The sequence below is a fragment of the Oncorhynchus keta genome, chromosome 6, assembly GCF_023373465.1.
Source record: "Oncorhynchus keta strain PuntledgeMale-10-30-2019 chromosome 6, Oket_V2, whole genome shotgun sequence".
In the NCBI taxonomy this organism is placed as follows: Eukaryota; Metazoa; Chordata; class Actinopteri; order Salmoniformes; family Salmonidae; genus Oncorhynchus; species Oncorhynchus keta.
In genome coordinates, this window is record NC_068426.1 from 27251497 (window position 1) to 27279207 (window position 27711).

The 27711-nt window shown below is 42.0% G+C and overlaps 1 protein-coding gene and 1 pseudogene across 1 annotated transcript; both read right to left on the reverse strand.

Moving 5' to 3' along the window:
- Positions 1-12478: 12478 nt before the first annotated feature.
- LOC118385670 (uncharacterized) lies at positions 12479-13710 on the reverse strand. The gene is made up of 3 exons (XM_035772882.2): positions 13559-13710; positions 12993-13355; positions 12479-12689 (listed from the first exon to the last, which is right to left on the reverse strand). The coding sequence occupies exons 1-3, from the start codon at positions 13620-13622 to the stop codon at positions 12532-12534; spliced, it is 585 nt and encodes a 194-aa protein (XP_035628775.2). The 5' UTR covers positions 13623-13710; the 3' UTR covers positions 12479-12531.
- A 5826-nt stretch (positions 13711-19536) lies between these two features.
- LOC118384866 (mitochondrial fission process protein 1-like) lies at positions 19537-25925 on the reverse strand (annotated as a pseudogene).
- Between the last annotated feature and the right edge of the window lie 1786 nt (positions 25926-27711).

Below are 27711 nucleotides of genomic sequence, written 5' to 3' on the forward strand. Positions count from 1 at the left end.
GGGCACTGAAACAGAAACTAATAACTCATTCATTTCTTTAGAAGAATATATTTTGGCCTTATTTTAGCGTTAGGGTTTGGTCCCCCTTGCGTTTGGCTTGCACCAACATACTGCATCAGAAAGGGTACTAGGCTGTGGTGTCGATGTGCTTCTCTGTGCTTTGGAGGGATAAGCTCAAAGGGCTTTGTAGGCTCTGTCATGTGATAGTTCATTCAAAACGGTATCAAGCATTATTACATGTCAATTTCAAGGACAACAACTATGTTAATCAAACTGGATGTTAGATATATTCCAGCAAAGAGAACTGCATAGACATGGCTTGAAGGCTCTGTCATATTTGACCCTTGATTATTTGAGGCAGAAATCAGTTACCTTTGTTAGGTGTTTTTCATTGACTTCATTAAAATATAACATACTGTCATAGTTTCAGGCTGATTGTCTCGCTTTATTTCTTCATATTTTAACTAGGCATGCATATTTCATATTCACAAAGAAATTGACAACTTCATCAATGTTTTTCCCTGAAGCCCTTAATTATTCATGTAATCCCTATTTGGCAGAAACGAAGCAAAGTAGTGAAATATGTTATGAAAATGGCTTAATTTCTTTCTCCAGGCTAGTTAAAAGTATTTAAGACTCCAACTGAAATTAAGAGCTGTTCCATAAACCCCCAAACAGAATATTGACTTCAAAATTAAATGTGATTTGGTTGTTTATGTCAAGCATACTTTCTCCATTGACTAGGACATTTGTTTTCAAAAACAACCAAATAACCCCGAAGTATATACATGTACAGTACCAGTGAAAAGTTTGGACACACCTACTCATTCAAGGGGTTTTCTACATTGTAGAATAATAGTGAGGATATCAAAACTATGAAATAGCACATACGGAATCACGTAGTAACCAAAAAAGTGTTACATATTTCATATTTTAGATTATTCAATGTAGCCACCCTTTGCCTTGATGACAACTTTGCACACTCTTGGCATTCTCTCAACCAGCTTCACGAGAAATTATTTTCCAACTGTCTTTAAGGAGTTCCCACATAAGCTGAGCACTTGTTGGCTTCTTTTCCTTTCACTCTGCGGTCCAACTCATCCCAAACCATCTCAACTGGGTTGAGGTCGGGTGATTGTGGAGGCCAGGTCATCTGATGCAGCACTCCATCACTCTTCATTCTTGGTCAAATAGCCCTTACACAGCCTAGAGGTGTGTTTTGGGTCATTGTCCTGTTGAAAAACAAACGATAGTCCCACTAAGTGCAAACCAGATGGGATGGCGTATCTCTGCAGAATGCTATGGTAGCCATGCTGGTTAAGTGTACCTTGAATTCTAAATAAATCACTGACAGTGTCACCAGCCAAGCACTCCCACACCATCACACCTACTCTTCCATGCTTCATGGTGGGAACCACACATGCAGAGTTCATCCGTTCACCTACTCTGCATCTCTCAAAGACACAGCAGTTGGAACCAAAAATCTCAAATTTGGACTCATCAGACCAAAGGACAGATTTATACTGGTCTAATGTCCACTACTCATGTTTCTCAAGTCTCTTCTTATTATTGGTGTCTTTTTTAATAGTGGTTTCTTTGCAGCAATTTGACCATGAAGGCCTAATTCACACAGTCTCTGAACAGTTGTTGTTGAGATGTGTCTGTTACTTGAACTCTGTGAATAATTTATTGGGGCTGTAATCTGAGGTGCAATTAACTCTAATGAACTTATCCTCTGCAGCAGAGGTAACTCTGGGTCTTCCTTTCCTGTGGCGGTCTTCATGAGAGCCAGTTTCATCATAGTGCCTGATGATTTTTTCAACTGCACTTGAAGAAACTTTCAAAGTTCTTGAAATTTTCCAGATTGACTGACCATCATGTCTTAAAGTAATGATGGACAGTAATTTCTCTTTGCTTATTTTAGCTGTTCTTGCCATAATATGGACTTGGTCTTTTACCAAATAGGGCTATTTTCTGTATACCACCCCTACCTTCTCACAACACAATTGATTGGCTCAAACACATTAAGAAGGAAATAAATTCAACAAATTAACTTTTAACAAGGCACACCTGTTAATTGAAATGCATTTCAGGCGACTGCCTCATGATGCTGGTTTAGAGAATGCCAAGAGTGTGTAAAGCTGTCATCAAGGCAAATGGTGGCTACTGGGTCACTACATGATTCCAAATGTGTTATTTCATAGTTTTGATGTCTTCACTATTATTCTACAATGTTGGGGGCTCCTGAGTGGCACAGCGGTCTAAGGCATTGCATCTCAGTGCTAGAGGCATCACTACAGACCCTGGTTCAATTCCAGGCTATATCACAGCCGGATGTGATTGGGAGTCCCTATTCAGCGCACAATTGGCCCAGTGCCGTCTGAGTTAGGGTTTGGCCAGGGTACGTCGTCATTGTAAATAAGAATTTATTCTTAACTGACTTGCCTAGTTCATTTTTTATTTTTTTACAAATGCAGAATATAGTAAAAAAATGAAGAAAAACCCTTGAATGAGTAGGCGTGTCCAAACTTGACTGGTAGGGTATTTTGGCAACGCTGTATCTATAATGATAATTCTCCTATTTAACAGAAATGAGATGGGATAACCAATGTATGTTTTGTAGTCAGTGATGTAGTAGTAACAAAAAAAATGGTGGGTTATAACTTTGGTCGCTGGTATTGGTGAAAAAACGAACAATGCATTTTTCTTCAATGGATTTTTCTGCAAAAGATGGGTTACCTGTCAAGCAAAAAAAGTGGGTAAACTGCGTTTAACTGCATTTACCCTCTACTACACCACTGTTTGTAGTCGTACTGTATAACCACATCAGACATAGTGCAACATGAAAATGGCTGAATCCCCATCTCAAAGAGTAGGTACAATGATAACCATGGTTGTGCTGCTTTTATGTAGAGAGATTACCACAGATAGTGGGCCTTAAGTGAACGGGCAGCATTTCCACTTCGCTGCCCCTTATGATGTCACCTGAACTAAATCCAGCAGGAGTTCCTCATACATAATGTAACGCTTATGGCCAGCTCACTTTTTAACTTCTCCAGACACATTTAAAAAGAGAGAGCAACACTGAGACCTACAGAGCATTCCAGGCACATCATACTTTACAGCATAAAATCAACTATCACTATAGTATCACAAAACTCAATATCAATCTGTTACACTTTTCCCACCTTGGAATGAAGGCGAAATGGTTCTGTGATGGAGGCAATATGGTAAACCCTATCAGCCCAAGCCAGATTGACACTTGACCCTTTGTGTTGTTTTAACTCTAACCTCTGAGGGCATTTATTAAGCTAACACATAGTGATCCACCTGTGTTTTGAAATATTACTCCTAGCACTTTGTCTATTTTTAGATTCTCTACAAAGCAGTTATTGGTTATATTCTTGGTTATTGATACAAACATATTTTCAAATTAAATGTACGGTATTGGACATTCTGTTCAAGACCATTGTTGTTGATGTACTGTATGTGTACATGTCCAGTCATTTCCAATTGCAACAAATTACTGTATGCTCACAATGACAGCCATTTTGATATACATGTACATATACCGTGCATTCGGAAAGTATTCAGACCCCTTGAATTTTTCAACATTTTATTACATTACAGCCGTATACTAAAATTGATTAAATTAATGTTTTTCCTCATCAATCCACACACAATGCGGATTGATGACAAAGCAAAAACAGGTTTGAACATTTATAAAACAGAAATACCTTATTTACATAAGTATTCAGACCCTTTGCTATGAGACTCGAAATAGTGCTCAGGTCCATCCTGTTTCCATTGATCATCCTTGAGACATTTCTACAACTTGATTGGAGTCTACCTGCGGTAAATTCAATTGATTGGACATGGTTTTTAAAGGCACACACCTGTCTATATAAGGTCACACAGTTGACATTGAATGTCAGAGCAAAAACCAAGCCATGAGGTCAAAGGAAGTGTTCGTAGAGCTCCGAGAGAGGATTGTGTCGAGGCACAGATCTGGGGAAGGGAAGCAAAACATTTCTGTAGCTTTAATGGTCCCCAAGAACACAGTAGCCTCCATCATTCTTAAATGGAAGAAGTTTGGAACCACCAAGACTCTTCCTAGAACTGACCGCCCGGACAAACTGGTTAATCGGGGAAGAAGAGCCTTGGTCAGGGAGGTGACCAGGAACCCAATGGTCACTCTGACAGAACTCCAGAGTTCCTCTGTGGAGATGGGAGAACCTTCCAGAAGCACAACCATCTCTGCAGCACTCCACCAATCAGGCCTTTATGGTAGAATGGCCAGACGGAAGCCACTTCTCAGTCAAAGGCACATGGCAGCCCGCTTGGAGTTTGCCAAAACGCGCCTAAAGACTCTCAGACCATGAGAAACCAGATTCTCAGGTCTGATGGAACCAATATTGATCTCTTTGGCCTGAATGCCAAGCGTCACGTCTGGAGGAAACGTGGCACCATCCCTCCAGTGAAGCATGGTGGTGGCAGCATCATGCTGTGGGGATGTTTTTCAGCGGCAGGGACTGGAAGACTAATCAAGATCAAGAGAAAGATGAACGGAGCAAAGTACAGAGAGATCCTGGATGAAAACCTGATCCTTCTCCTTCCAACTGGACAACGACCCTAAGCACACAGCCAAGACAAAGTAGGAGTGGCTTCAGGACAAGTCTTTGAATGTACAGCCAGAGCCAGGACTAGAACCCATTCCAACATCTCTGGAGAGACCTGAACATAGATGTGCAGCGACACTCCCCATCCAACCTGACAGAGCTTGAGAAGATCTGCAGAGAAGAATGGGAGAAACTCTTCAAATACAGGTGTGCCAAGCTTGTAGCGTCATACCCAAGCAGACTCGAGGCTGTAATCACTGCCAAAGGGATATTTCAGTGTTTTATTTTTGAATAAATTTGCAAACATTTCTGTATAGATTGATGAGGGGGAAAAGTATTTAATCCATTTTTGAATAAGACTGTAACCTAACAAAATGTGGAAAAAGTCAAGGGGTCTGAATACTTTCCGAATACACTGTATATATAATTATACATTTTTTTGTCCGCTTGAATAAGCAATGTACCCTTAAAGCAGCCTTATCCAGTTGATGATTCTTGTTCGGTCACCATTTCAAAGATGCAACTGAAAGTGTATTAATTTAGATTTCTGGCATCATTTTTCAAATTTCCTTCCCCTATTTATTTTATGGTTTAATTGATATGCTCGGTTTCTTTTTGTTTGGTCTGAGGTAGAATCATTCATGAAAATCAATCTACACATACACTGCCACTGCTAACCAAATGTAGACTTCAGCTGACCTCAATAAATCCACCAGTGTGGATGAAACACTTGAATTATTGCCCTTAATGTGACCCGTCAATGAGCTTAACCATTTATAAATCTACCGTGATCAAAATGTTTTCTAACCTACTCCACTCCATATAATTATTTAGTATCTTGTGTCAGGGTAGGTCTATGTGGTACTTGTAACATTCTGTAAAAATATGAAATGCCAGCATCTCTGCTCTGTGTATATTCTTCATCGTTTTAGGTACAGTTGTTGATTCCTGGTCTACTCATGGGAGCAGGAGGGACCTTCATTTTCCCTACGAACAACAGAATTACACTTTGGGTAATTAATGTACAAAGAAAACATTCAAGTAACTGCCAAAATAAAATAAATACCAACATAAAGTGTCTTAATAGGGAATTGGGCAACAAGCCAGAACATCTTCAATACACCTTGGCATAGATTCTACCAGACGTCTGGAAATCTATTGAAGGGATGCCACACCATTCTTCCACAAGAAAATCCAGAATTTGATGTTTTGTTGGTAGTGGAAAACAATGTCTCAGACGCCGTTCCAGAATCTCCCATAATAAGTGTTCAATTAGGTTGAGATATTGTAACTCAGATGGCCATGGCCTACAGAGCCTTCAGAAAGTATTCACACCCCTTTCCCTTTTCCACATTTTGTTGTGTTACAGCCTGACTTTTAAATGGATTACATTTAGATGTTGTGTCACTGATCTACACACAATGCCCCATAATGCCAAAGTGGAATTTTGTTAGAAGAACATTTTCGAAAATTATAAAAATATGTAAACCTGAAATATCAATAAGTAATCCACCCCTTTCTTGTGGTTGCTTAAATAAGTTTAGGAGTAAAAATGAGCTTAGCAAATCACATAGTAAGTTGCATGGACTCATTCAGTGTTCAATAATAGTGTTTAATATTATTTTTTAATAACTACCCCGTCTTTGTACCCCACACATATCTGTAAGGTAGTCAAAAAGAACACTAAGGTAACCTGCCTAAATGACTAACGACCCGTAGCACTCACATCTGTAGCCATGAAGGGCTTTGAAAGGCTGGTCATGGCTCACATCAACACCATTATCCCAGAAACCCTAGACCTACTCCCATTTGCATTCCACCCTAACAGATCCACAGTCCACACTGCCCTTTCCCAGCTGGACAAAAGGAACACCTATGTGAGAATGCTATTCATTGACTTCAGCTCAGCGTTCAACACCTTAGTGCCCTCAAAGCTCATCAATAAGCTAAGGACCCAGGGACTAAACACCTCCTTTTGCAACTGGATCCTAGACTACCTGACGGGCCGCCCCCAGGTGGTAAGAGTAGGTAACAACACATCTGCCACACTGATCCTCAACACAGGGGCCCCCCAGGGGTGCGTGCTCAGTCCCCTCCTGTACTCCCTGTTCACTCATGACTGCACGGCCAGGCACGACTCCAACACCATCAAGTTTGCCAATGACACAACAGTGCTGCTACTCTCTGTTGTTCTCATTTATGCATAGCTTGATCACTGACAATGACGAGACAGACTCTCGGGAGGAGGTCAGAGACCTGGCCTTGTGGTGCCAGGACAACAACCTCTCCCTCGACGTGATCAATACAGAGGAGATGATTGTGGACCACAGGAATAAGAGGACCGAGCACACCTCCATTCTCATCGACTGGGCTGTAGTGGAGCAGGTTCAGAGCTTCAAGTTCCTTGATGTCCACATCACCAACAAACTAACATGGTCCAAGCACAGTCAAGTCTAGGTCCAAGAGGCTTCTATAAAGAGCTTCTACCCCCAAACCATAAGACTCCTGAACATCTAATCAAATGGCTTCCCAGACTATTTGCATTGTCCCCCTCTTTTACACCGCTGCTACTCTTTGTTGTTGTCATCTATGAATAGTCACTATAATAACTCTACCTACATGTACATATTACTTCAATTACCTTGACTAAACGGTGCCCCGCACATTGACTCTGTACCGGTACCCCCCTGTATATAGTCTCGCTATTGCTATTTTACTGCTGCTAATTAAGTGTTACTTTTATTTCTTATTCATATATTCTTTTAAACTGCATTGTTGGTTAGGGGCTCATAAGTAAGCATTTCACTGTTGTAGTCAGCGCAACGTGACTAATACAATTTGAATTGATTTGATTTGAAATGTCAAGCACAGATTCAACCAAAGACCTGGGAGGGGTTCAATGCCTCACAAATAAGGGGACCGATTAGTAGATGTGTAAAAGAAAGAAAAAAAGCAGACGCTGAATATCCCTTTGAGCATGGTGAAGTTATTATTTACATTTTAGATGGTGTATCAATACACACAGTCACTACAAGATACATGCGTCCTCCCCAACTCTGTTGCCGGAGAGGAAGGAATCTGTTCACGAATTTCACAATGAGGCCAATGATGATTTTAAAACAGTTCCAGAGTTTAATGGCTGTGATAGGAGAAAACTGAGGATGGACCAACAACTTTGTAGTTACTCCACAATAACAACCTAAATGACAGAGTGAAAAGAAGGAAGCTTGTACAAAACCAAAATATTCCAAAAAATGCATCCTGTTTGCAACAAGGCACTAACGTAATACTGCAAAGAATGTTGCAAAGAAATTAACGTTTTGTCTTGTATAAAAAGCATTATGTTTGGGGGAAATCCAACACATCACTGAGTACCACTCTCATATTATCAAGCATGGTGGTGCTGCATCATGTTATGGGTATGCTTGTCACTGGCAAAGACTAGTTTGCTGACAGCACTGACAGCACAGGCAAAATCCTATAAGAAAACCTGGTTTAGTCTGCTTTCCAACAGACTCTAGGACTCTCAACAGACTCTCCTTCCAGCAGGACAATAACCTAAACCCAAGGCCAAATCTACATTGGAGTTATACCAGACAAGATTGAATGTTGCTGAGTGGCCTAGTTACAGTGTTGTCTTAAATCGTCTTAAGAATCTATGGCAAGACTTGAAAATGGCTGTCGAGCAATGATTAACGATCAACATGACAGTTTTTAAAAGAATAATGGCCAAATATTGTACAATCCAGGTGTGCAAAGCTCTTCAAGACTTATCCCAAAAATAATCACATCTGTAATTGCCACCAAAGGTGCTTCTCTACAAAGTGTTCCCTCAGGGGTGTGAATACTTACGTAAATTAGGTATTTCTTTATTTGCAAACATTTCAAAAAACATGTTTTCCCCTTTTCTTTATGGGGGAATTTTGTGTGGGTGGGTGTTTTTGATTTTTGATTTATTTAGGCTGTAACACAACATGTGGAATAAGTCAGGGGGTATGAATACTTTCTGTTGGAATAAGTCAGGGGGTATGAATTCTTTCTGTTGGAATAAGTCAGGGGGTATGAATACTTTCTGTTGGAATAAGTCAGGGGGTATGAATACTTTCTGTTGGAATAAGTCAGGGGGTATGAATACTTTCTGTTGGAATAAATCAGGGGGTATGAATACTTTCTGTTGGAATAAGTCCGGGGGTATGAATACTTTCTGTTGGAATAAGTAATACTTTCTGTTGGAATACTTTCTGTTGGAATAATACTTTCTGTTGGAATAAGTCAGGGGGTATGAATACTTTCTGTTGGAATAAGTCAGGGGGTATGAATACTTTCTGTTGGAATAAGTCAGGGGGTATGAATACTTTCTGTTGGAATAAGTCAGGGGGTATGAATACTTTCTGTTGGAATAAGTCAGGGGGTATGAATACTTTCTGTTGGAATAAGTCAGGGGGTATGAATACTTTCTGTTGGAATAAGTCAGGGGGTATGAATACTTTCTGTTGGAATAAGTCAGGGGGTATGAATACTTTCTGAAGGCGCTGTGTGGTTTACGTTGTTTTCATACTCACCAAACCATTCAGTGACCACTCGTGCGTGCCCTGTGGATGGGGGCATAGCCATGGTGGCCAAAATACCGGCCTGCCCAGCATTTCTATACATGACCCTAAGGAATGTTCATTGCTTAATTAACTCAGGAACCACACCTGTGTGGAAGCACCTGCTGTCAATAAAGTTTGTATTGACAGCAGTGTTTCCATTATTTTGACAGTTAACTGTAGTAACTACAGGTCATCAGTCAACATGATTGAGAGTCATTTTCATTCTACATGCCATATTCTATTTTTAACATAAGCATTAAGTACTCATAACTTTAGTGAATAAAATAATCAAGTTTGTACAAAATTCTGTTAGTCATTTAGATATTAGGCTACTTAAGAAATAACATGAAGTATATAAAATTATAACCAAAGTACCGAATAATTGTGTTGGCTTGTCATGTTTTTGACAGTTCCCTCTCTCATGCATTGTTATGAGTTGGACGACTGGGGTGTGGGGATGGAGTGTAGGCTAAAGGGGCGGGGGTTATCTTGGCCACTTGTGGCCTTCACTACCCAGGCACAAATCAAAGAGGGATGTGGCTATCGGAGTGACAGATGAACAATACTACCCTTTTCCCAGACCCTGTGAACACCCCCATCCATCACATACGGAGAAATTACTTAAATTCATCAGCTCTGTTTCCTTCGGGCAGTAAATAACACCTGATATTGCTCAAGGGAGCCAGTCTCATAACATGTACAGTATGTGTATTTGATCTGGGGGCGGTCCTCTCACAGCCCTGAATTAAAACCTTACTATCACACTGTGTACTGATACACCTCGCTCCAACCTGCCAATCAGAATATACTTCTGATTATGATCATTAAGAGGGGAATCTAGACCGTGGTGTGAAAATGGATTAGAGGGAATGAGAAACAGGTACTGATTGTTGGTTGGTGTCTGAGGCTTTGCCATGAAAATGGTGCTATGCTTTTGTATACAGGTAACAAACACCAACATAGTGTCTAAATAGTGCATTGGGCCACAGGGTCAGATTGGTCATCTGGCAATTCTGGAAAATGCCAGATGGGCTGAATCAGTTTCTTGTTGGGTGGGCAGCTCGAAATTGACACACACACAGATATATTTGTCACATAAAAAAAAGTGACATTGTGTGGTCATTTTTTTAAAATTATGATTACGCAACTTCTCTGTTATACTAATCTATAATGAGCCTGATCAATGGGCAACAGCCAACCCCCCTACCAAGATGGGCCAGACCAGTTTTCTGATAGGCTGAGCTGTCAGGCAAACTCACATTCAAAGTCAAACACGGCATCAGCAAAGAGACCTGCTCCGATTCTGTCATCAGTTACACAGCCAAACGGAAAGAATGCCTCCGTAGAAAGACACATTCTACATTGTCACCCTACTCAAAACGTCCTGTTTTAGACAGCTAAAACCATGATTTGGTCAAACAGTAAAGTGCATTATCCTCATGCAATGAAAGTGTCTGCTTCGCTGGGGCATGCAGCTGTGATGAGCGAGCCACCCTCCTCTCCCCCCATGCAAAATACCTTCTGGTCATATTACATTTCGAAATGTAATTGTGGGAAAAACAGCTTTAGAAGCTTTGTCCTTGATGAATCGATGGTCTCAGCTTTCTGTAGGTGTAATATATTGACAGATATTTAACTAGGCAAGTCAGTTAAGAACAAATTCTTATTTCCAATGAAAGCCTAGGAACAGTGGGTTAACTGCCTGTTCAGGGGCAGAACGACACATTTGTACCTTGTCAGCTCGGGGGTTTGAACTTGCAACCTTCCGGTTACTAGTCCAACGCTCTAACCACTAGACTACCCTGCTGCTCCCACACTTGCATTGGATATGGAGGGGGTGGGGGAGGGTGCAAAATGCACACCAGGGGGTGCATCCGAGGGCAAAGGCCTATACTGTAGGTGTCAAGGGTAGTAGCCTACAATGTTTTTTTAGGACACATTTACTGGATGTAATTCATCTCTATTGACCAAACAACTAACCTGGAAATTCCAGAGCTCTATTTTAACAATGTATAGCAATTAGACTAATTGTCAACCCGAAATGTCAAGCAATAGAATAGGTTCAGTAAAATAGTGAGCTACAAAAGTATGACAATGTTTTGGGTCTGTACTCCAGCACTATGGATTTGAAATGCAACAACTAAGGTAAACTGCAGACTGAGCTTTAATTTGAGGGTATTGTCATCCATATCGGGTGAACAGTTTAGAAATTACGGCACGGCACCTCCAGTGGTGTTTCACAATTGTATGTTTTAAACGAGCTGGTTAAAGAAAAATAAATAAAAACATTTTGTCAGTCTCTCTGGCACAGAAATGGTTGAGACGCTATGCTGTACTGCCAATGAGTCAGTACTACTGCCTGTCTAGGTAGGGTCAGGGTGTGTGTAGGGATGGGGTGTTTGCATGGCTGGTGGCCTGCCGAGGGGGGCTGAATTGTCCCAGTCCGGCCACCAGAACAGCAGTCCCATTTGCATGGGAAAGCATCATACGAACAAACCAGCAGCCAGTTCTCATGTCTAGATTAATTTCAACTTCCGCTAACCCATTTTTTTCTGGACTAGATTCCCCCTAATTAGCATAATCAGAACTGTGTTTTGACTGACAGGTTGGAGAGCAGTGCATGTACAGTGTTAGTAAGGTTTTAATTCAGGGTTGAGAGGACCAGCCCTAGATCAAACACATGAGGCGCCCTTGACCAATATCAGGTGGCATTGAGGCCAAAGGAGACAGCTGAGGAATTGAATTAATCTCCCTGTATGTGATGGGCATTCACAGGGGCTGGGAAAAGGGGGACATTGCTCATCCGTTTCACCAATTGCCTCTGATTTGCGCCTGGGTAGTGATGGTCTCATTGATTCTAGCACGGAGCACACCACATGTTAATGTGACCCCTGGTGGTTTGCAAGTGCATCCTTAAAGTTGTGAAGCCACAGCAGAAAGAAACATTGATTGCAGTAGTTCTAGTTTCTGAAGCAAGCAGTCAGGAGCACCACAATGTGACCCCATGGCCATCACCAAAACAAGATCAATGAGTTTAGCCTAAATGACACTACCAACCCTAACATGGGAGATGAACATAACGCATCCCAAAGGAACACCTTTCACTGCCTGGAATCTCCTAGGTCCAGATTAATTGTAGCATAATAGAATTCCCAGTAGCAAGTGACAAGTCAGTGAGTGACAAGTCAGTGAATTCCAAGGCCCTCTTGTGGACATTTCATGTAATCTATTTACACATCAGTATAGGACTTTACAAAGGCAGGAGGAAACATTTATGTAATCATTTATTGTCAAACCAATCAGAACAGAAAGCAAATTTGTTAACATTTTGTTAATAGGCCTCTGCTGGGCCAGTAGCCTATTCTACCACCCCTCCACACACACATGTAGTAGCCCACAGACAAAGCTCCCATAGCAGTCAGCAACACTAGAGGGACCACCAGTAACAAGAGCCAGACTGGACACACCTTCAGTTGACCTGGAAAAGACAATATATTTCAACTTAGTCGATGACCTACTTGGACCTTACAAACAATGCTAAGCCATAGTGTGGGCAGCGCAAAATATGGCTTGTAAACATACCTCAAGTCCAGGGATGGATGAGCGCTGTACTCATTACCCAAAATAACAAATTGAAATACTTCTAGCTTTGATGAGCTGGCCTTTTCAGCCTCATGATCTGAGGACCAGAAATGTACTTCTGGTCCTCAGATCAAAACAATCTCTACAGAAACTCACTAAAAAAGGTGATTACTGAATGAGTGAGAGGACATCAGCTCACCTTGTTCCTCTACACCAGGAGTCTCATCCGAGTCATAGGTCTGCAGCTCATCCGAGTCATAGGTCTGCAGCTCATCCGAGTCATAGGTCTGCAGCTCATCCGAGTCATAGGGCTGCAGCTCATCCGAGTCATAGGTCTGCAGCTCATCCGAGTCATAGGGCTGCAGCTCATCCGAGTCATAGGGCTGCAGCTCATCCGAGTCATAAGGCTGCAGCTCATCCGAGTCATAGGTCTGCAGCTCATCCGAGTCATAGGTCTGCAGCTCATCCGAGTCATAGGTCTGCAGCTCATCCGAGTCATAAGTTTGTGGAATCTCCACAGAGATGGTCCACTGATCTACACTGTATCTTAACTGTGGAACTCCTAGAGGTAATGGAGGGAAGAACAGAGCTGAAACAGGTCAGACGCACACCTAACTTCATTGCTTTTTGTAAAAAAACAAACATAAATAGGAAAAAGATAGCTTAAGTTTCCAGATTAGCAAAACAAAAATGAATGCAAGCTTTAAAAATGGTAGAGCCAGACTTAAATAAACATTAAGCCAGTTATCAAATCATTTGGCATACCTGTTTGGGCCACAGTTGTGGACACAAGCATCAAAAACAGAGCACTGTTGATAAAGAACATCATTCTGACTATATTCCTGCACTCAGGCCACCTGGACCTTTTATGTGAGTAGCTAATGCAGTTAATTAAAACAAGTGCTGTCAGCTGTGGAACGCTTACTCAATCAGGACGAATTACTAACACTAGTTGAACTCATTGAGCTCTTTGATTTGATTGGTTTTGACAGTGGCACTCTAGGCATTTTATTGGTTAATCTATGTTGTGTTGCATTGTTGCAGTACAATCTGCAGGGAATGAAAGAGGTGACTGCACCACAGAGATAGAGAACTCTGTGTCTTTGTATATGTTCCATTGAGGCTATCTCCATTTTGAAGTAGTACATTTTCTTCTTCAAGACTGGCTGATCCCTCCTGATGAGCAGGTTGGACATGACTCCAACAGGGCCACCAAGTGTGATCAGCCAATGAAATTGGAAGTCCCACCCAGTTGACTATATTAACATCAAGGAAGCCCTCAATGGCACGCCCCTGCTAGCATGGCCTTTTGGCCACTAGAGGCCTCTATCATTCTCCATTGACCACACATATTTTTCTAAATGCACCAAAAGTCGTTTCAAATTAATGCAGACATTTGTCCAACATGTTCGACCTTAGTGACTAACCTCAAACACTGAACAATATCTCTTGGCAAGAGTTATCAATCATAATTCCCCAGAGGAATGCTACTGAGTCAGTTCTGTGCTACTTGTTGCCAGTAAGTGTGTTGTCATAACATATCCATAGTTACTCATTTTTTTCTGACACTGCAGCATAAAAGGAATGTTAAACTGTGATATGGATTTTTGAAAGTTAAATTACTCTCTGCAATAATGTTTTGGCTGTGTATGAAGTGTTGCCCATTCACCTCCTCCCAGCTGCCCCCTGCACTGAAGATAGGAAACACTGTCACCACTGATAAATCCACCATAATTGAGAATTTCAATAAGCATTTTTCTACGGCTGGCCATGCTTTCCACCTGGCTACTCCTACCTCGGTCAACAGCACTGCACCCCCCACAGCAACTCGCCCATGCCTTCCCCATTTCTCCTTCTCCCAAATCCGTTCAGCTGATGTTCTGAAAGAGCTGCAAAATCTGGACCCCTACAAATCAGCCGGGCTAGACAATCTGGACCCTTTCTTTCTAAAATGATCTGCCGAAATTGTTGCCACCCCTATTACTAGCCTGCTCAACCTCACTTTCGTGTCGTCTGAGATTCCCAAAGATTGGAAAGCAGCTGCGGTCATCCCCCTCTTAAAAGGGGGGGACACTCTTGACCCAAACTGCTACAGACCTATATCTATCCTACCATGCCTTTCTAAGGTCTTCGAAAGCCAAGTCAACAAACAGATTACCGACCATTTCGAATCTCACCATACCTTCTCTGCTATGCAATCTGGTTTCAGAGCTGGTCATGGGTGCAATGTCTTACTCACTGCAGCCGAGGTGAGTAAGACATTTAAACGTGTTAACCCTCGCAAGGCTGCAGGCCCAGACGGCATCCCCAGCCGTGCCCTCAGAGCATGCGCAGACCAGCTGGCCGGTGTGTTTACGGACATATTCAATCAATCCCTATACCAGTCTGCTGTTCCCACATGCTTCAAGAGGGCCACCATTGTTCCTGTTCCCAAGAAAGCTAAGGTAACTGAGCTAAACGACTACTGCCCCGTAGCACTCACTTCCGTCATCATGAAGTGCTTTGAGAGACTAGTCAAGGACCATATCACCTCCACCCTACCTGACACCCTAGACCCACTCCAATTTGCTTACCGCCCAAATAGGTCCACAGACGATGCAATCTCAACCACACTGCACACTGCCCTAACCCACCTGGACAAGAGGAATACCTATGTGAGAATGCTGTTCATCGACTACAGCTCGGCATTCAACACCATAGTACCCTCCAAGCTCGTCATCAAGCTCGAGACCCTGGGTCTCGACCCCGCCCTGTGCAACTGGGTACTGGACTTCCTGACGGGCCGCCCCCAGGTGGTGAGGGTAGGCAACAACATCTCCTCCCCACTGATCCTCAACACGGGGCCCCACAAGGGTGCGTTCTGAGCCCTCTCCTGTACTCCCTGTTCACCCACGACTGCGTGGCCACGCACGCCTCCAACTCAATCATCAAGTTTGCGGACGACACAACAGTGGTAGGCTTGATTACCAACAACGACGAGACGGCCTACAGGGAGGAGGTGAGGGCCCTCGGAGTGTGGTGTCAGGAAAATAACCTCACACTCAACGTCAACAAAACTAAGGAGATGATTGTGGACTTCAGGAAACAGCAGAGGGAACACCCCCTATCCACATCGATGGAACAGTAGTGGAGAGGGTAGCTAGTTTTAAGTTCCTCGGCATACACATCACAGACAAACTGAATTGGTCCACTCACACTGACAGCGTCGTGAAGAAGCGCAGCAGCGCCTATTCAACCTCAGGAGGCTGAAGAAATTTGGCTTGTCACCAAAAGCACTCACAAACTTCTACAGATGCACAATCGAGAGCATCCTGGCGGGCTGTATCACCGCCTGGTACGGCAACTGCTCCGCCCTCAACCGTAAGGCTCTCCAGAGGGTAGTGAGGACTGCACAACGCATCACCGGGCAAACTACCTGCCCTCCAGGACACCTACACCACCCGTTGTTACAGGAAGGCCATAAAGATCATCAAGGACATCAACCACCCGAACCACTGCCTGTTCACCCCGCTATCATCCAGAAGGCGAGGTCAGTACAGGTGCATCAAAGCTGGGACCGAGAGACTGAAAAACAGCTTCTATCTCAAGGCCATCAGACTGTTAAACAGCCACCACTAACATTGAGTGGCTGCTGCCAACACACTGTCATTGACACTGACCCAACTCCAGCCATTTTAATAATGGGAATTGATGGGAAATTATGTAAATATATTATTATATATTATTCATTATTCATCTCATTATTCATCTCATATGCATATGTATATACTGTACTCTACATCATCGACTGCATCCTTATGTAATACATGTATCACTAGCCACTTTAACTATGCCACTTTGTTTACTTTGTCTACACACTCATCTCATATGTATATACTGTACTCGATACCATCTACTGTATGCTGCTCTGTACCATCACTCATTCATATATCCTTATGTACATATTCCTTATCCCCTTACACTGTGTTTAAGACAGTAGTTTTGGAATTGTTAGTTAGATTACTTGTTGATTATCACTGCATTGTCGGAACTAGAAGCACAAGCATTTCACTACACTCGCATTAACATCTGCTAATTTTATTTGTATGTGACAAATAAAATTGGATTTGATTTGATTTGATTTGGGTGCACCTCAGCCACGCTCAAGGTCCTAAATGATATCTTAACCGCCATCGATAAGAAACATTACTGTGCAGCCGTATTCATTGATCTGGCCAAGGCTTTCGACTCTGTCAATCACCACATCCTCATCGGCAGACTCGACAGCCTTGGTTTCTCAAATGATTGCCTCGCCTGGTTCACCAACTACTTCTCTGATAGAGTTTAGTGTGTCAAATCGGAGGGTCTGCTGTCCGGACCTCTGGCAGTCTCTATGGGGGTGCCACAGGGTTCAATTCTTGGACCGACTCTCTTCTCTGTATACATCAATGAGGTCGCTCTTGCTGCTGGTGATTCTCTGATCCACCTCTACGCAGACGACACCATTCTGTATACTTCTGGCCCTTCTTTGGACATTGTGTTAACAACCCTCCAGGCAAGCTTCAATGCCATACAACTCTCCTTCCGTGGCCTCCAATTGCTCTTAAATACAAGTAAAAGTGGCTTCCTATTTCACAACAAAGCATCCTTCACTCATGCTGCCAAACATACCCTTGTAAAACTGACCATCCTACCAATCCTCGACTTTGGCGATGTAATTTACAAAATAGCCTCCAATACCCTACTCAACAAATTGGATGCAGTCTATCACAGTGCAATCCGTTTTGTCACCAAAGCCCCATATACTACCCACCATTTCGACCTGTACGCTCTCGTTGGCTGGCCCTCGCTTCATACTCGTCGCCAAACCCACTGGCTCTATGTCATCTACAAGACCCTGCTAGGTAAAGTCCCCCCTTATCTCAGCTCGCTGGTCACCATAGCATCTCCCACCTGTAGCACACGCTCCAACAGGTATATCTCTCTCGTCACCCCCAAAACCAATTCTTTCTTTGGCCGCCTCTCCTTCCAGTTCTCTGCTGCCAATGACTGGAACGAACTACAAAAATCTCTGAAACTGGAAACACTTATCTCCCTCACTTGCTTTAAGCACCAACTGTCAGAGCAGCTCACAGATTACTGCACCTGTACATAGCCCACCTATAATTTAGCCCAAACAACTACCTCTTTCCCTACTGTATTTAATTTATTTATTTATTTTGCTCCTTTGCACCCCATTATTTTTATTTCTACTTTGCACATTCTTCCATTGCAAATCTACCATTCCAGTGTTTTACTTGCTATATTGTATTTACTTTGCCACCATGGCCTTTTTTTGCCTTTACCTCCCTTATCTCACCTCATTTGCTCACATCGTATATAGACTTGTTTCTACTGTATTATTGACTGTATGTTTGTTTTACTCCATGTGTAACTCTGTGTCGTTGTATGTGTCGAACTGCTTTGCTTTATCTTGGCCAGGTCGCAATTGTAAATGAGAACTTGTTCTCAACTTGCCTACCTGGTTAAATAAAGGTGAAATAAATAAATTAATGAATGAATTAAAACAAAGATTCTTATTCTCGCTTATAAACTGTTAAAATATGTAGAACATTGTTTGTACATACCAATGCTTGAGGAAAGAAATAAGGCAACATTATTGATTCATTCATTTATACAATATAGGATATGTTGTTTTTCTAGAGTATATTTAAAAACAGTTTCAAAATAGGGGAATAAATAGATAGTGGCACATTACAGTATATCTTTCAGTTTCAATGATAAATTACTATATTTTGTCAAAGAAAATATGTTTGAACTTTTTTTCATACTAAAGAAAATGTCAAATGTTTTCAGTAGCTGGTTTGAAAACATATTTGAATGTTAAAGGCTAAAACATTGGAAATAAAACATGTTATAAAATAAGTGTCTCTTACAAATGTTAAATCTTTGAGGAAAATGTTGTGGAAACAACCGTTAAACATTCCCTTATGTTTCCAGCATGAAAACAAATAAGTTAAAAAAAGACACTGAAATACATTTGATTTTGTGACTATGTGGAGAAATGATCTGAAAGTGAAAACACACTATCACAAAGCTGTCGAGTTTTGGTGCCTTGGCTTTTTCACATTCACTAAGAATTAAACCATATTTAAATAACAAACACAGGAATTGACTTATAACAACATTTAAATAACAATTATTGCTGAATGTTAGTTCTGGTGTATGAACAATTGGCAACATTTCCCAGTATGTCACATTCACTTACACATTCCAATCGCAATTCCCATTTTTGTGTAAAATGACTTGGTTTTGTTGCATAGTGCAGCACAGCAATGTATACTGATGGGTAGCCTTGGCAATGATGATATGTATTTTATGCATAATCATTTCATACGCTTTCTGCATAGGCCATGTTACACAATTATTACAATACTTTCTATACCTAAAAGGTCACCAAAGGAACTGAATCATTAGTGCTAACAAAAACTTAACATATATTCTGTTCAACTCAGTATTGAATGGCAAGGGGGAAAAAAGCTCTGAGGTTAATCTCAAGACTGAACATTGAAAAGTGCATCACACTATACTCTGTCAAGCTTTTTTCAAAGTGACAGACAACTGTGCATTGTCATTCTTTCTGTAATAAACAAAAAAACTAAGATAAATGTTTACTTGTAATGAAAATAGGTTCTCAATGCCAGGTATGATGACACTGACCTGAATGTTTCCTGAATATGGCTAACAGCAAGAGCTACCTGGATACACGCCAAGTGGAGGTCTGAACATGAACAGGTGGGCACTGCAGGCCAGTAGCAGCTAGGGGTATTCATCTCCAGTCCTGGAGGGCAACACTGTCTCCTGGATCTCTATTCTCCCTGATACAATGTAATTGACGGGCCGAGGAGTCCTAAGTCCCCCTAACGTGGGAGTTGAAAATAAGAAGATGACAATAGGGTTGAAAGAGAGGGGCATAGACAACTGTGGACTCTGGAGGACTGGAGTTGAGTAACCCTGCTGTGTTGGCTTCACAGTGACGTTAGTAGAGTGATCAGCAGAGGCTTCAAGCTGGCTACAGCTGGCTACAGGATGGATGTGGTCCTTTTAGTCGTGCTTCTTTCCTATAGACTGACCGTACGCAGGCTGGAGTCCAGTAGGAAGTCCACTCCCCTGTGGAGCATAGAGACAGAGAAGGGCTTTAGGGTTTGAGGATAGCAAGGATGGGACCTCATCTCAGACACTGTGAAGACCATTACAATTTACAAAGCCATTTGTGAACCCAGAGTTCCATATGTTGAAAGAATAAAGGGAGGAACATTTGTTAATAAAGTGTACTGGCTCCCTACAGCCATTACCAAGTGCATATAGGCCGATAGATATGGTTATAAATATGCACTCACTGCGAATGGCCGCACTAGGTGGGTGAATACGCAACAAATTGGCCAGCGTTGATTTTTCAGTGTAACATTTCTAGTTTTGATTAAGGGGTTAAATTCACTCTATAAAAGTGAAAGTAACACTCAGTGGTGTAAAATAACCCTCAGTTTTGGTGTTAATAACCACAGTTATTGTTTTACACTTTGTAGTGTAAAACATTCCCATCATTATCATATTTCCCAGCATGCTATACTGCAGCTAGATTTTTTAGGATTGTTTTTAATATCTGGGATTTTGTAGGTATATTGATTGATTGGTCTGATGCTGCACAAAGATAAATAACATACATTTTTCTAACTAATCCAATCAGTTAGATATATTTATTGCACCCGTTACTGAAATGGTTGTTCCAGTTTAAATGTTTTAGGTAGTCTTATTTTAACCAAGTTTCCTAACCCTGGCTGTCATTCTGAATGCAAGTGAATAAAAATTCCAATTGTTGGATATCCTAACTCTGGATGGACTCCAATAGGAATTACGCATCACTTTGCAAACCAGATTAATGTGATTTGCAGGCCTGATGTGGCCTGTAACCCAGGAATCTCCTAAAACTGTTAGGGTAAAATTAGGCCATCAAAGTAAGGCTTTATGATATACAGTTGAAATCGGAAGTTTACATACACTTAGGTTGGAGTCATTAAAACTCATTTTTCAACCAGTCCACAAATTTCTTGTTAACAAACTATAGTTTTGACAAGTTGGTTAGGACATCTACTTTGTGCATGACACAAGTCATTTTTCCAACAATTGTTTACAGACAGATTTCACTTATAATTCACTGTATCACAATTCCAGTGGGTCAGAAATGTACATACACTAAGTTGACTGTGCCTTTAAAACGTCTTGGAGCTACCCCCCTACTTTTTTCAATTTCCGCCAGAAGACATACCCAAATCTAGCTGCCACAGAACCAAGGATATGCATATTCTTGGTACCATTTGAAAGAAAACACTCTGAAGATTGTGTAAATGTGAATTGAATGTAGGAGAATATAACACAATAGATCTGGTTTAGATAATACAATGAAAACAAACATACGTTTTTTTCTTTTTATTGTTGTATCATCATCTTTAAAATGAACAAAATAAAACAAACATCCAGATAGGATGATGGGGACAATTTCAGTGAAAAACATAAGAGGACAACAGTACTTGTGCAAAGTTTCAGAATGATAACTTCCAAAATGAGTGTGCTTACATGACATTTGTCACGAAGTGACCCAGGTGTCCCACACAAGTAGCCCAAATGTACCCAAGTGGCCAAATTGGGGAAGTTATACATTTCGAATGGAATAACTATATACAAAATACCAAAATGGTATTCTAACACCCCCCAAACAAATGGAGAAAAAACATGAAAATGATGCCAGGTGCCATAGCAGTCTCTTTCTGCTGTAAAGCAGAGGGTCACCAAGCATGTGGTGCAGGTGATGGGGGACTTCATTTTGCAAAGAACACAGCGGCGCCTTCATGCTGTGCCTATGCTGTGCCCTCAAATTTTGGCCCTGAGGCACATCCATGCCTGCAGAAATACATTTGGGCAGATGAACACCACTTGTGTCAGGACCTGGATGAACCAGCTTCAGTGGGGGATGGACACCTTGGCACTGGGGGCTCCCATTCGGAGTCAGTGTCACTGTGAAAGAAAATGTTCAGTTAGAGTATCACATATGAGCCCTGTATCAACAGGTAAAATAAACAGATATACAGTGGGGCAAAAAAGTATTTAGTCAGCCACCAATTGTGCAAGTTCTCCCACTTAAAAAGATGAGAGAGGCCTGTAAATGTTCATCATAGGTACACTTCAACTATGACAGACAAAATGAGAAAAAAAATCCCCAAAATCACATTGTAGGATTTTTAATGAATTTATTTGCAAATTATGGTGGAAAATAAGTATTTGGTCAATAACAAAAGTTCAATACTTTGTTATATACCCTTTGTTGGCAATGACAGAGGTCAAACGTTTTCTGAAAGTCTTCACAAGGTTTGACAATGATGGCATGGCTTTAGAAGCTTCTGATAGGCTAATTGACATAATTTGAGTCAAATGGAGGTGTACCTGTGGATGTATTTCAAGGCCCACCTTCAAACTCTGTGCGTCTTTGCTTGACATCATGGGAAAATCAAAAAGAAATCAGCCAAGAACTAATAAAACAAATTGTGGACCTCAACAAGTCTGGAAATTGCTCCCAAGGATGAACGAAACTCCTGAAGGTACCACATTCATCTGTACAAACAATAGTACGCAAGTATAAATACCACGGGACCACGCAGCCGTCATACTGCTCAGGAAGGGAATGCATTCTGATCCTAGAGATAAATGTACTTCGGTGCGAAAAGTGCAAATAAATCCCAGAACAACAGCGAAGGACCGTGTGAAGATGCTGGAGGAAACAGGTACAAAAGTATCTATATCCACAGCAAAACGAGTCCTATATTGACATAACCTGAAAAGCCGCTCAGCAAGGAAGAAGCCACTGCTCCAAAACCACCATAGAAAAAGCCAGACTACAGTTTGCAACTGCACATGAGGACAATGATTGTACTTTTTGGAGAAATGTCCTCTGGTCTGATGAAACAAAAATAGAACTGTTTGGCCATAATGACCATCGTTATGTTTGGAGGATAAAGGGGGAGGCTTGCAAGCCGAAGAACACCATCCCAACCATGAGGCATGGGGGTGGCAGCATCATGTTGTGGGGGTGCTTTGCTGCAGGAGGGACTGGTGCACTTCACAAAATAGATGGCATCATGAGGAGGAAAATTATGTGGATGAATTGAAGAAACATCTCAAGACATCAGTTAAGTTAAAGCTTGGTCGCAAATGGGTCTTCCAAATGGACAATGACCCCAAGAATACTTCCAAAGTTGTTGCAAAATGGCTTAAGGACAACAAAGTCAATGCATTGGATTGGCCATCACAAAGCCCTGACCTCGATCCAATAGAACATTTGTGGGCAGAACTGAAAAAGTGTGTGCAAGCAAGGAGGCCTACAAACCTGACTCAGTTACACCAGCTCTGTCAGGAGGAATGGACCAAAATTCACTCAACTTATTGTGGGAAGCTTGTGGAAGGCTACCCGAAACATTTGACTCAAGTTAAACAATTTAAAGGCAATGCTACCAAATACTAATTGAGTGCATGTAAACTTCTGACCCACTGGGAATGTGATGAAAGAAATAAAAGCTGAAATAACTCATTCTCTCTACTATTATTCTGACATTTCACATTCTTAAAATAAAGTGGTGATCCTAACTGACCTAAGACAGGGAATTTTCAGGAATTATGAAACTGAGTTTAAATGTATTTGGCTAAGGTGTATGTAAACTTCCGACTTCAACTGTGGGTAATGCAACATTTACTGTGTGGGCTGTATCTCAAAGTCATGCAAGATACTCCAGTTGTAAAACAGTGGAGCCAATACAGGGAGTTGAAATTTCTCTGCTTTTCAGCAGTGTTTTCCCCACAATCGCATGTTGTCTGCTGTTCGTGACAGCAACTCCACAATCAGCTGTTTGAGAAAAGCTGTGGGCTGCCCAAATTGCAGGTTTCCCGACAGAACAAATTGCATTCAAGTGATAAAAAAAAAAAATGCTGTTTTGTTTTAGGAAGCCAATGACCTGTAATTTCTAAATAAATGTAATGCATACCAGAGGTGGGGAAGTCCAAAGGGATGGCAGAAGCAGAGAGGGGGAATCCCTCCCACCCCCCTACAAACTGAACCCTGAATATACCTCTTCAATGACACCTCATGGATTGGAGATAAATAAGAATGGTGGCTACACATCTAACATTACATGAAGTAGGCTACCAAGCCTTAAAAAATCTATGATAGAAGCAAAGGTGTGTGTGACTCCTAATATGACACTTAAATAGATGCATACATTTTTTAAAAAAAGGTCATGTTGTTAACTAAGATCATGTGGGAATTTTTAATCTCAATGGGCTGGTGTGGTGGTGCACACACACACACAGGCAGGCTTAGACATTTAACTGCAAACTAATACCGTGGCAAACTTGGGCCATAAACATCGAAATGCAAACGTCCCTAAGTACACACTCTTCCCCCCTCTCACTCGCAGAGTTTCTCTTGCTCTACCTCCTTTCTTTCTCACACACGTTTATCATGCTCTCTCTCTCTCTCGAGCATACACAGTCCTTCACTGTCTCTCTGACAGATACACTGAGTGTACAAAACATTAACAACACCTTCCTGATATTGAGTTGGGTCATGGACTTTACAAGGTGTCGAAAGCGTTCCACATAGATGCTGGCCCATGTTGTCGCCAATGCTTCCCACAGTTATGTGAAGTTGGCTGGATATCCTTTGGGTGGTGGACCATTCTTGATACACACGTGAAACTGTTGAGTGTGAAAAACACAGCAGCTTTGCAGTTCTTGACACAAACCGGTGCGCCTGGCACCGGGTGGGTATCATTTGTGGAACGTTCCAACAGGAATCTGTTCCAACAACTGCGTAAAGTACAAGGTTGCCAACTAACAACACATACAAAGTAGCATGATCAATTCAACTAGTTGACGAATAGGCATCAACTCACCACGTAGCTTATTCTTAATGTTTGACCATAGGCCACCAGAGTGAGGACAGACATTTCCCTGAATAAACATGGTGAGTGAAAAACCTAATTAAATAGCCCACTCCCTACCTGGTATCTGCCGCTATACAATTTTGTATGCGTTGTTTGTTGACATCCTTGTTATTTACGAAGTTTTTGGAACAGATTCCTGTTGGAACGTTCCACAAATTATACCCACCCCCTGGCACCTACTACCATACCCCGTTCAAAGGCACTTAAATATTTGTCTCTTACCCATTCACCCTCTGAATAGCAAACATACACAATTCATGTAAATTTCACCTGGATTCATTATGTTTTGTACACTCAGTGTATATCTGGCACACATGTACACACACACTTAACCCCCCACCACCAACACACACACTGACCTGTCGATAGGGTGGATGATGAAGGGAATGGTGGCCATTTTGGCCATGGTGGTCCACTTGCGTACGGAGAGGGGCATGTGCGTGGTTCTTCCTAGGAGGTAGAGAGAGGCTGCACACACACGGTTGATGGTGAAGCATGGGATAGCGACCGAAGCCAGGGCCTGCCATACAAAACGTGTCCACCACCGCTGCAGCTACCTTGGTTCTTCTTCCCTGGGTTGTCACCATGCTCCTACAGAACAGGGATAGACAATTACACAACCGAATGCATTCAACCAAAATGTGTATTCCGCATTTAATCCAACCCCTCGGAATCAGAGAGGTGCAGGGGGCTGCCTTAAATTGACGTCAACGTTGGGGGTTAACTGCCTTGCTCAAGGGCAGAACGGCAGATTTTGCCACTTTGCCGGCTTGGGGATTTGAACCGGCAGCCCTTCGGTTACTGGCCCAACGCTCTTAACTGCTAGTTTACCTGCCGCTCCAAGAGACCGTAAAGCTTTGCTTTTACAAAAAGTCCTTCCTTACCACAGCAGCCTTCTTCCCCTTGTCCAAAGCATCAGCAGAAACATACACGGTGGCAACCGCACGTGTGGCCCATACAGCGCTCACTGGCACCAGGGCACGGAAGGCCTCCCCCACCTCATTGGCATAGCCTGTCAGCACAAGATTACATGCCAGGGTAAGATACGAGTGCAATAAGGCTTTAACTGCCTCACTGTTGTGAGAGGCCTCTACACAAATCATAGCCAACCCTCACCGGAGGAGAGTTGGGGAGGTAAAACATAATGTATTAGAATAATAATTCAAATTTCCCTCTTGGACCTCTGCCATATAAAGGGGGGGTACATTAATATAGACTTTTGTTCAGTGTTCTGCTTATTAGCAGTAACCCCCCTGACACAACTCTTTCCCTAGAATGGGCGGTGACCTTTGGAGCAATATGCACCGTCTGCTCCAACAGGATTGGAATGACTAATAATGCCCTTGGTCTGTCATTAGAACGCAGCTGTTGGCTGCTGCTGAACCTGTACTGCCACCCTGTGGGCAAACATTAGGCTGACGTTAGATCCGTAGGCCTTTTTAATTTAACGGTTATTTAACCAGATAAGTCAATTATGTACACGTTTTTTATTTACAATGATGGCAAGAGGCCTCATGTGAGGATGGGGCTGGAATTAAAAATAAATAAAATAGTAAGACTAAATGGACAACACAGACAGAAGACACATTTTGTACCATGTTGTGTTGCTGCCATGCTATGATGTTGTCTTAGGTCTCTCCTTATTTATTTAATTAGCCAAGTCAGTTAAGAACAAATTGTTATTATTACAATGACAGCCTACCCCAGCCCCGACAACGCTTGGCCAATTGTGCACCGCCCTATGGGACTCCCAATCACAGCGTTTTATAATACAGCCTGCAATCGAACCAGGGTCTGTAGTGACACCTCCCAAGTGCCTTAGACCGCTGCGCCACTTGGGAGCCCGGGATGTGTTGTGGTGTCTCTTGTTGTGATGTCTGTTTTGTCCTATATTTTTATTTTATTTTTTACTTTTGGTAGGATGTCATTGTAAATAAGAATTTGACTTTAACAGACTTGCCTAGTTAAATTAAAATTAAAAAACACTAGCAACAGCAGAACTGCATTATTGGTTAAGGACTTGGAAGTAAGCACCTGCAGTTGTATTCGGCACAAAATACAATTGACATATACGATTTGATTTGAAATACAACAGCAAACAATGCAGAATGTCGTCCCCGCGAATATCTATGGCAAGACATCATTCACCTACGTTTCGTCAAAATCGTGCCAGTCAAACAGATCAAGAAATAATCATATGCCCGTTGTAGCGCCACCGTGTGGTTGATATGAATGTTCTCGCATATGTTGAGTCTTGACAGTGTTTGCAACGTGTACCAAATTGAGTTACAATACAAATATCCTTGACTGATTTATATGCATTTATGTGGCAGACCACACAACTGTGTATTAGGTACTAGTCTGGAAAATATTGCACTGAGAGACCTGTGGTCTGCCAGATAACATGAAAGTTCATACAAATCGGTAATTCGGTGCCAGAAGATCAGCAGTTTAAGTGTTTTCCCTCAAACGAAATTCAAAATGGCGGATATCAGTGCAAGTTTGCCGGGTCGCTATGACAAGACGCACCCAAGTTTCGTCAAAATCGGACCAGTGCCGTCTTGAGATGTGACCATCTTACAAACAAGACAGACTTGTTGGCTATGATTTATGTAGAGGCCTCTCACAATAGTGAGGCAGTTAAAGCCTTATTGCACTCGTATCTTACCCTGGCATGTAATCTTGTGCTGACAGGCTATGCCAATGAGGTGGGGGAGGCCTTCCGTGCCCTGGTGCCAGTGAGCGCTGTATGGGCCACACGTGCGGTTGCCACCGTGTATGTTTCCGCTGATGCTTTGGACAAGGGGAAGAAGGCTGCTGTGGTAAGGAAGGACTTTTTGTAAAAGCAAAGCTTTTATGGTCCCCGATTTAATGGTCGACAGCCACATG

What these genes read in the sequence shown, in the direction of transcription:
- LOC118385670 (XM_035772882.2), bottom strand. Translation starts at nt 13,622, where the DNA reads ATGATGTTCTTTATCAACAGTGCTCTGTTTTTGATGCTTGTGTCCACA. An exon ending in CACAACTGTGGCCCAAACAG is followed by an intron (nt 13,356 to 13,558) that starts GTATGCCAAATG and finishes CATTACCTCTAG; the next exon opens with GAGTTCCACAGTTAAGATAC. An exon ending in TCCTGGTGTAGAGGAACAAG is followed by an intron (nt 12,690 to 12,992) that starts GTGAGCTGATGT and finishes TGTCTTTTCCAG; the next exon opens with GTCAACTGAAGGTGTGTCCA.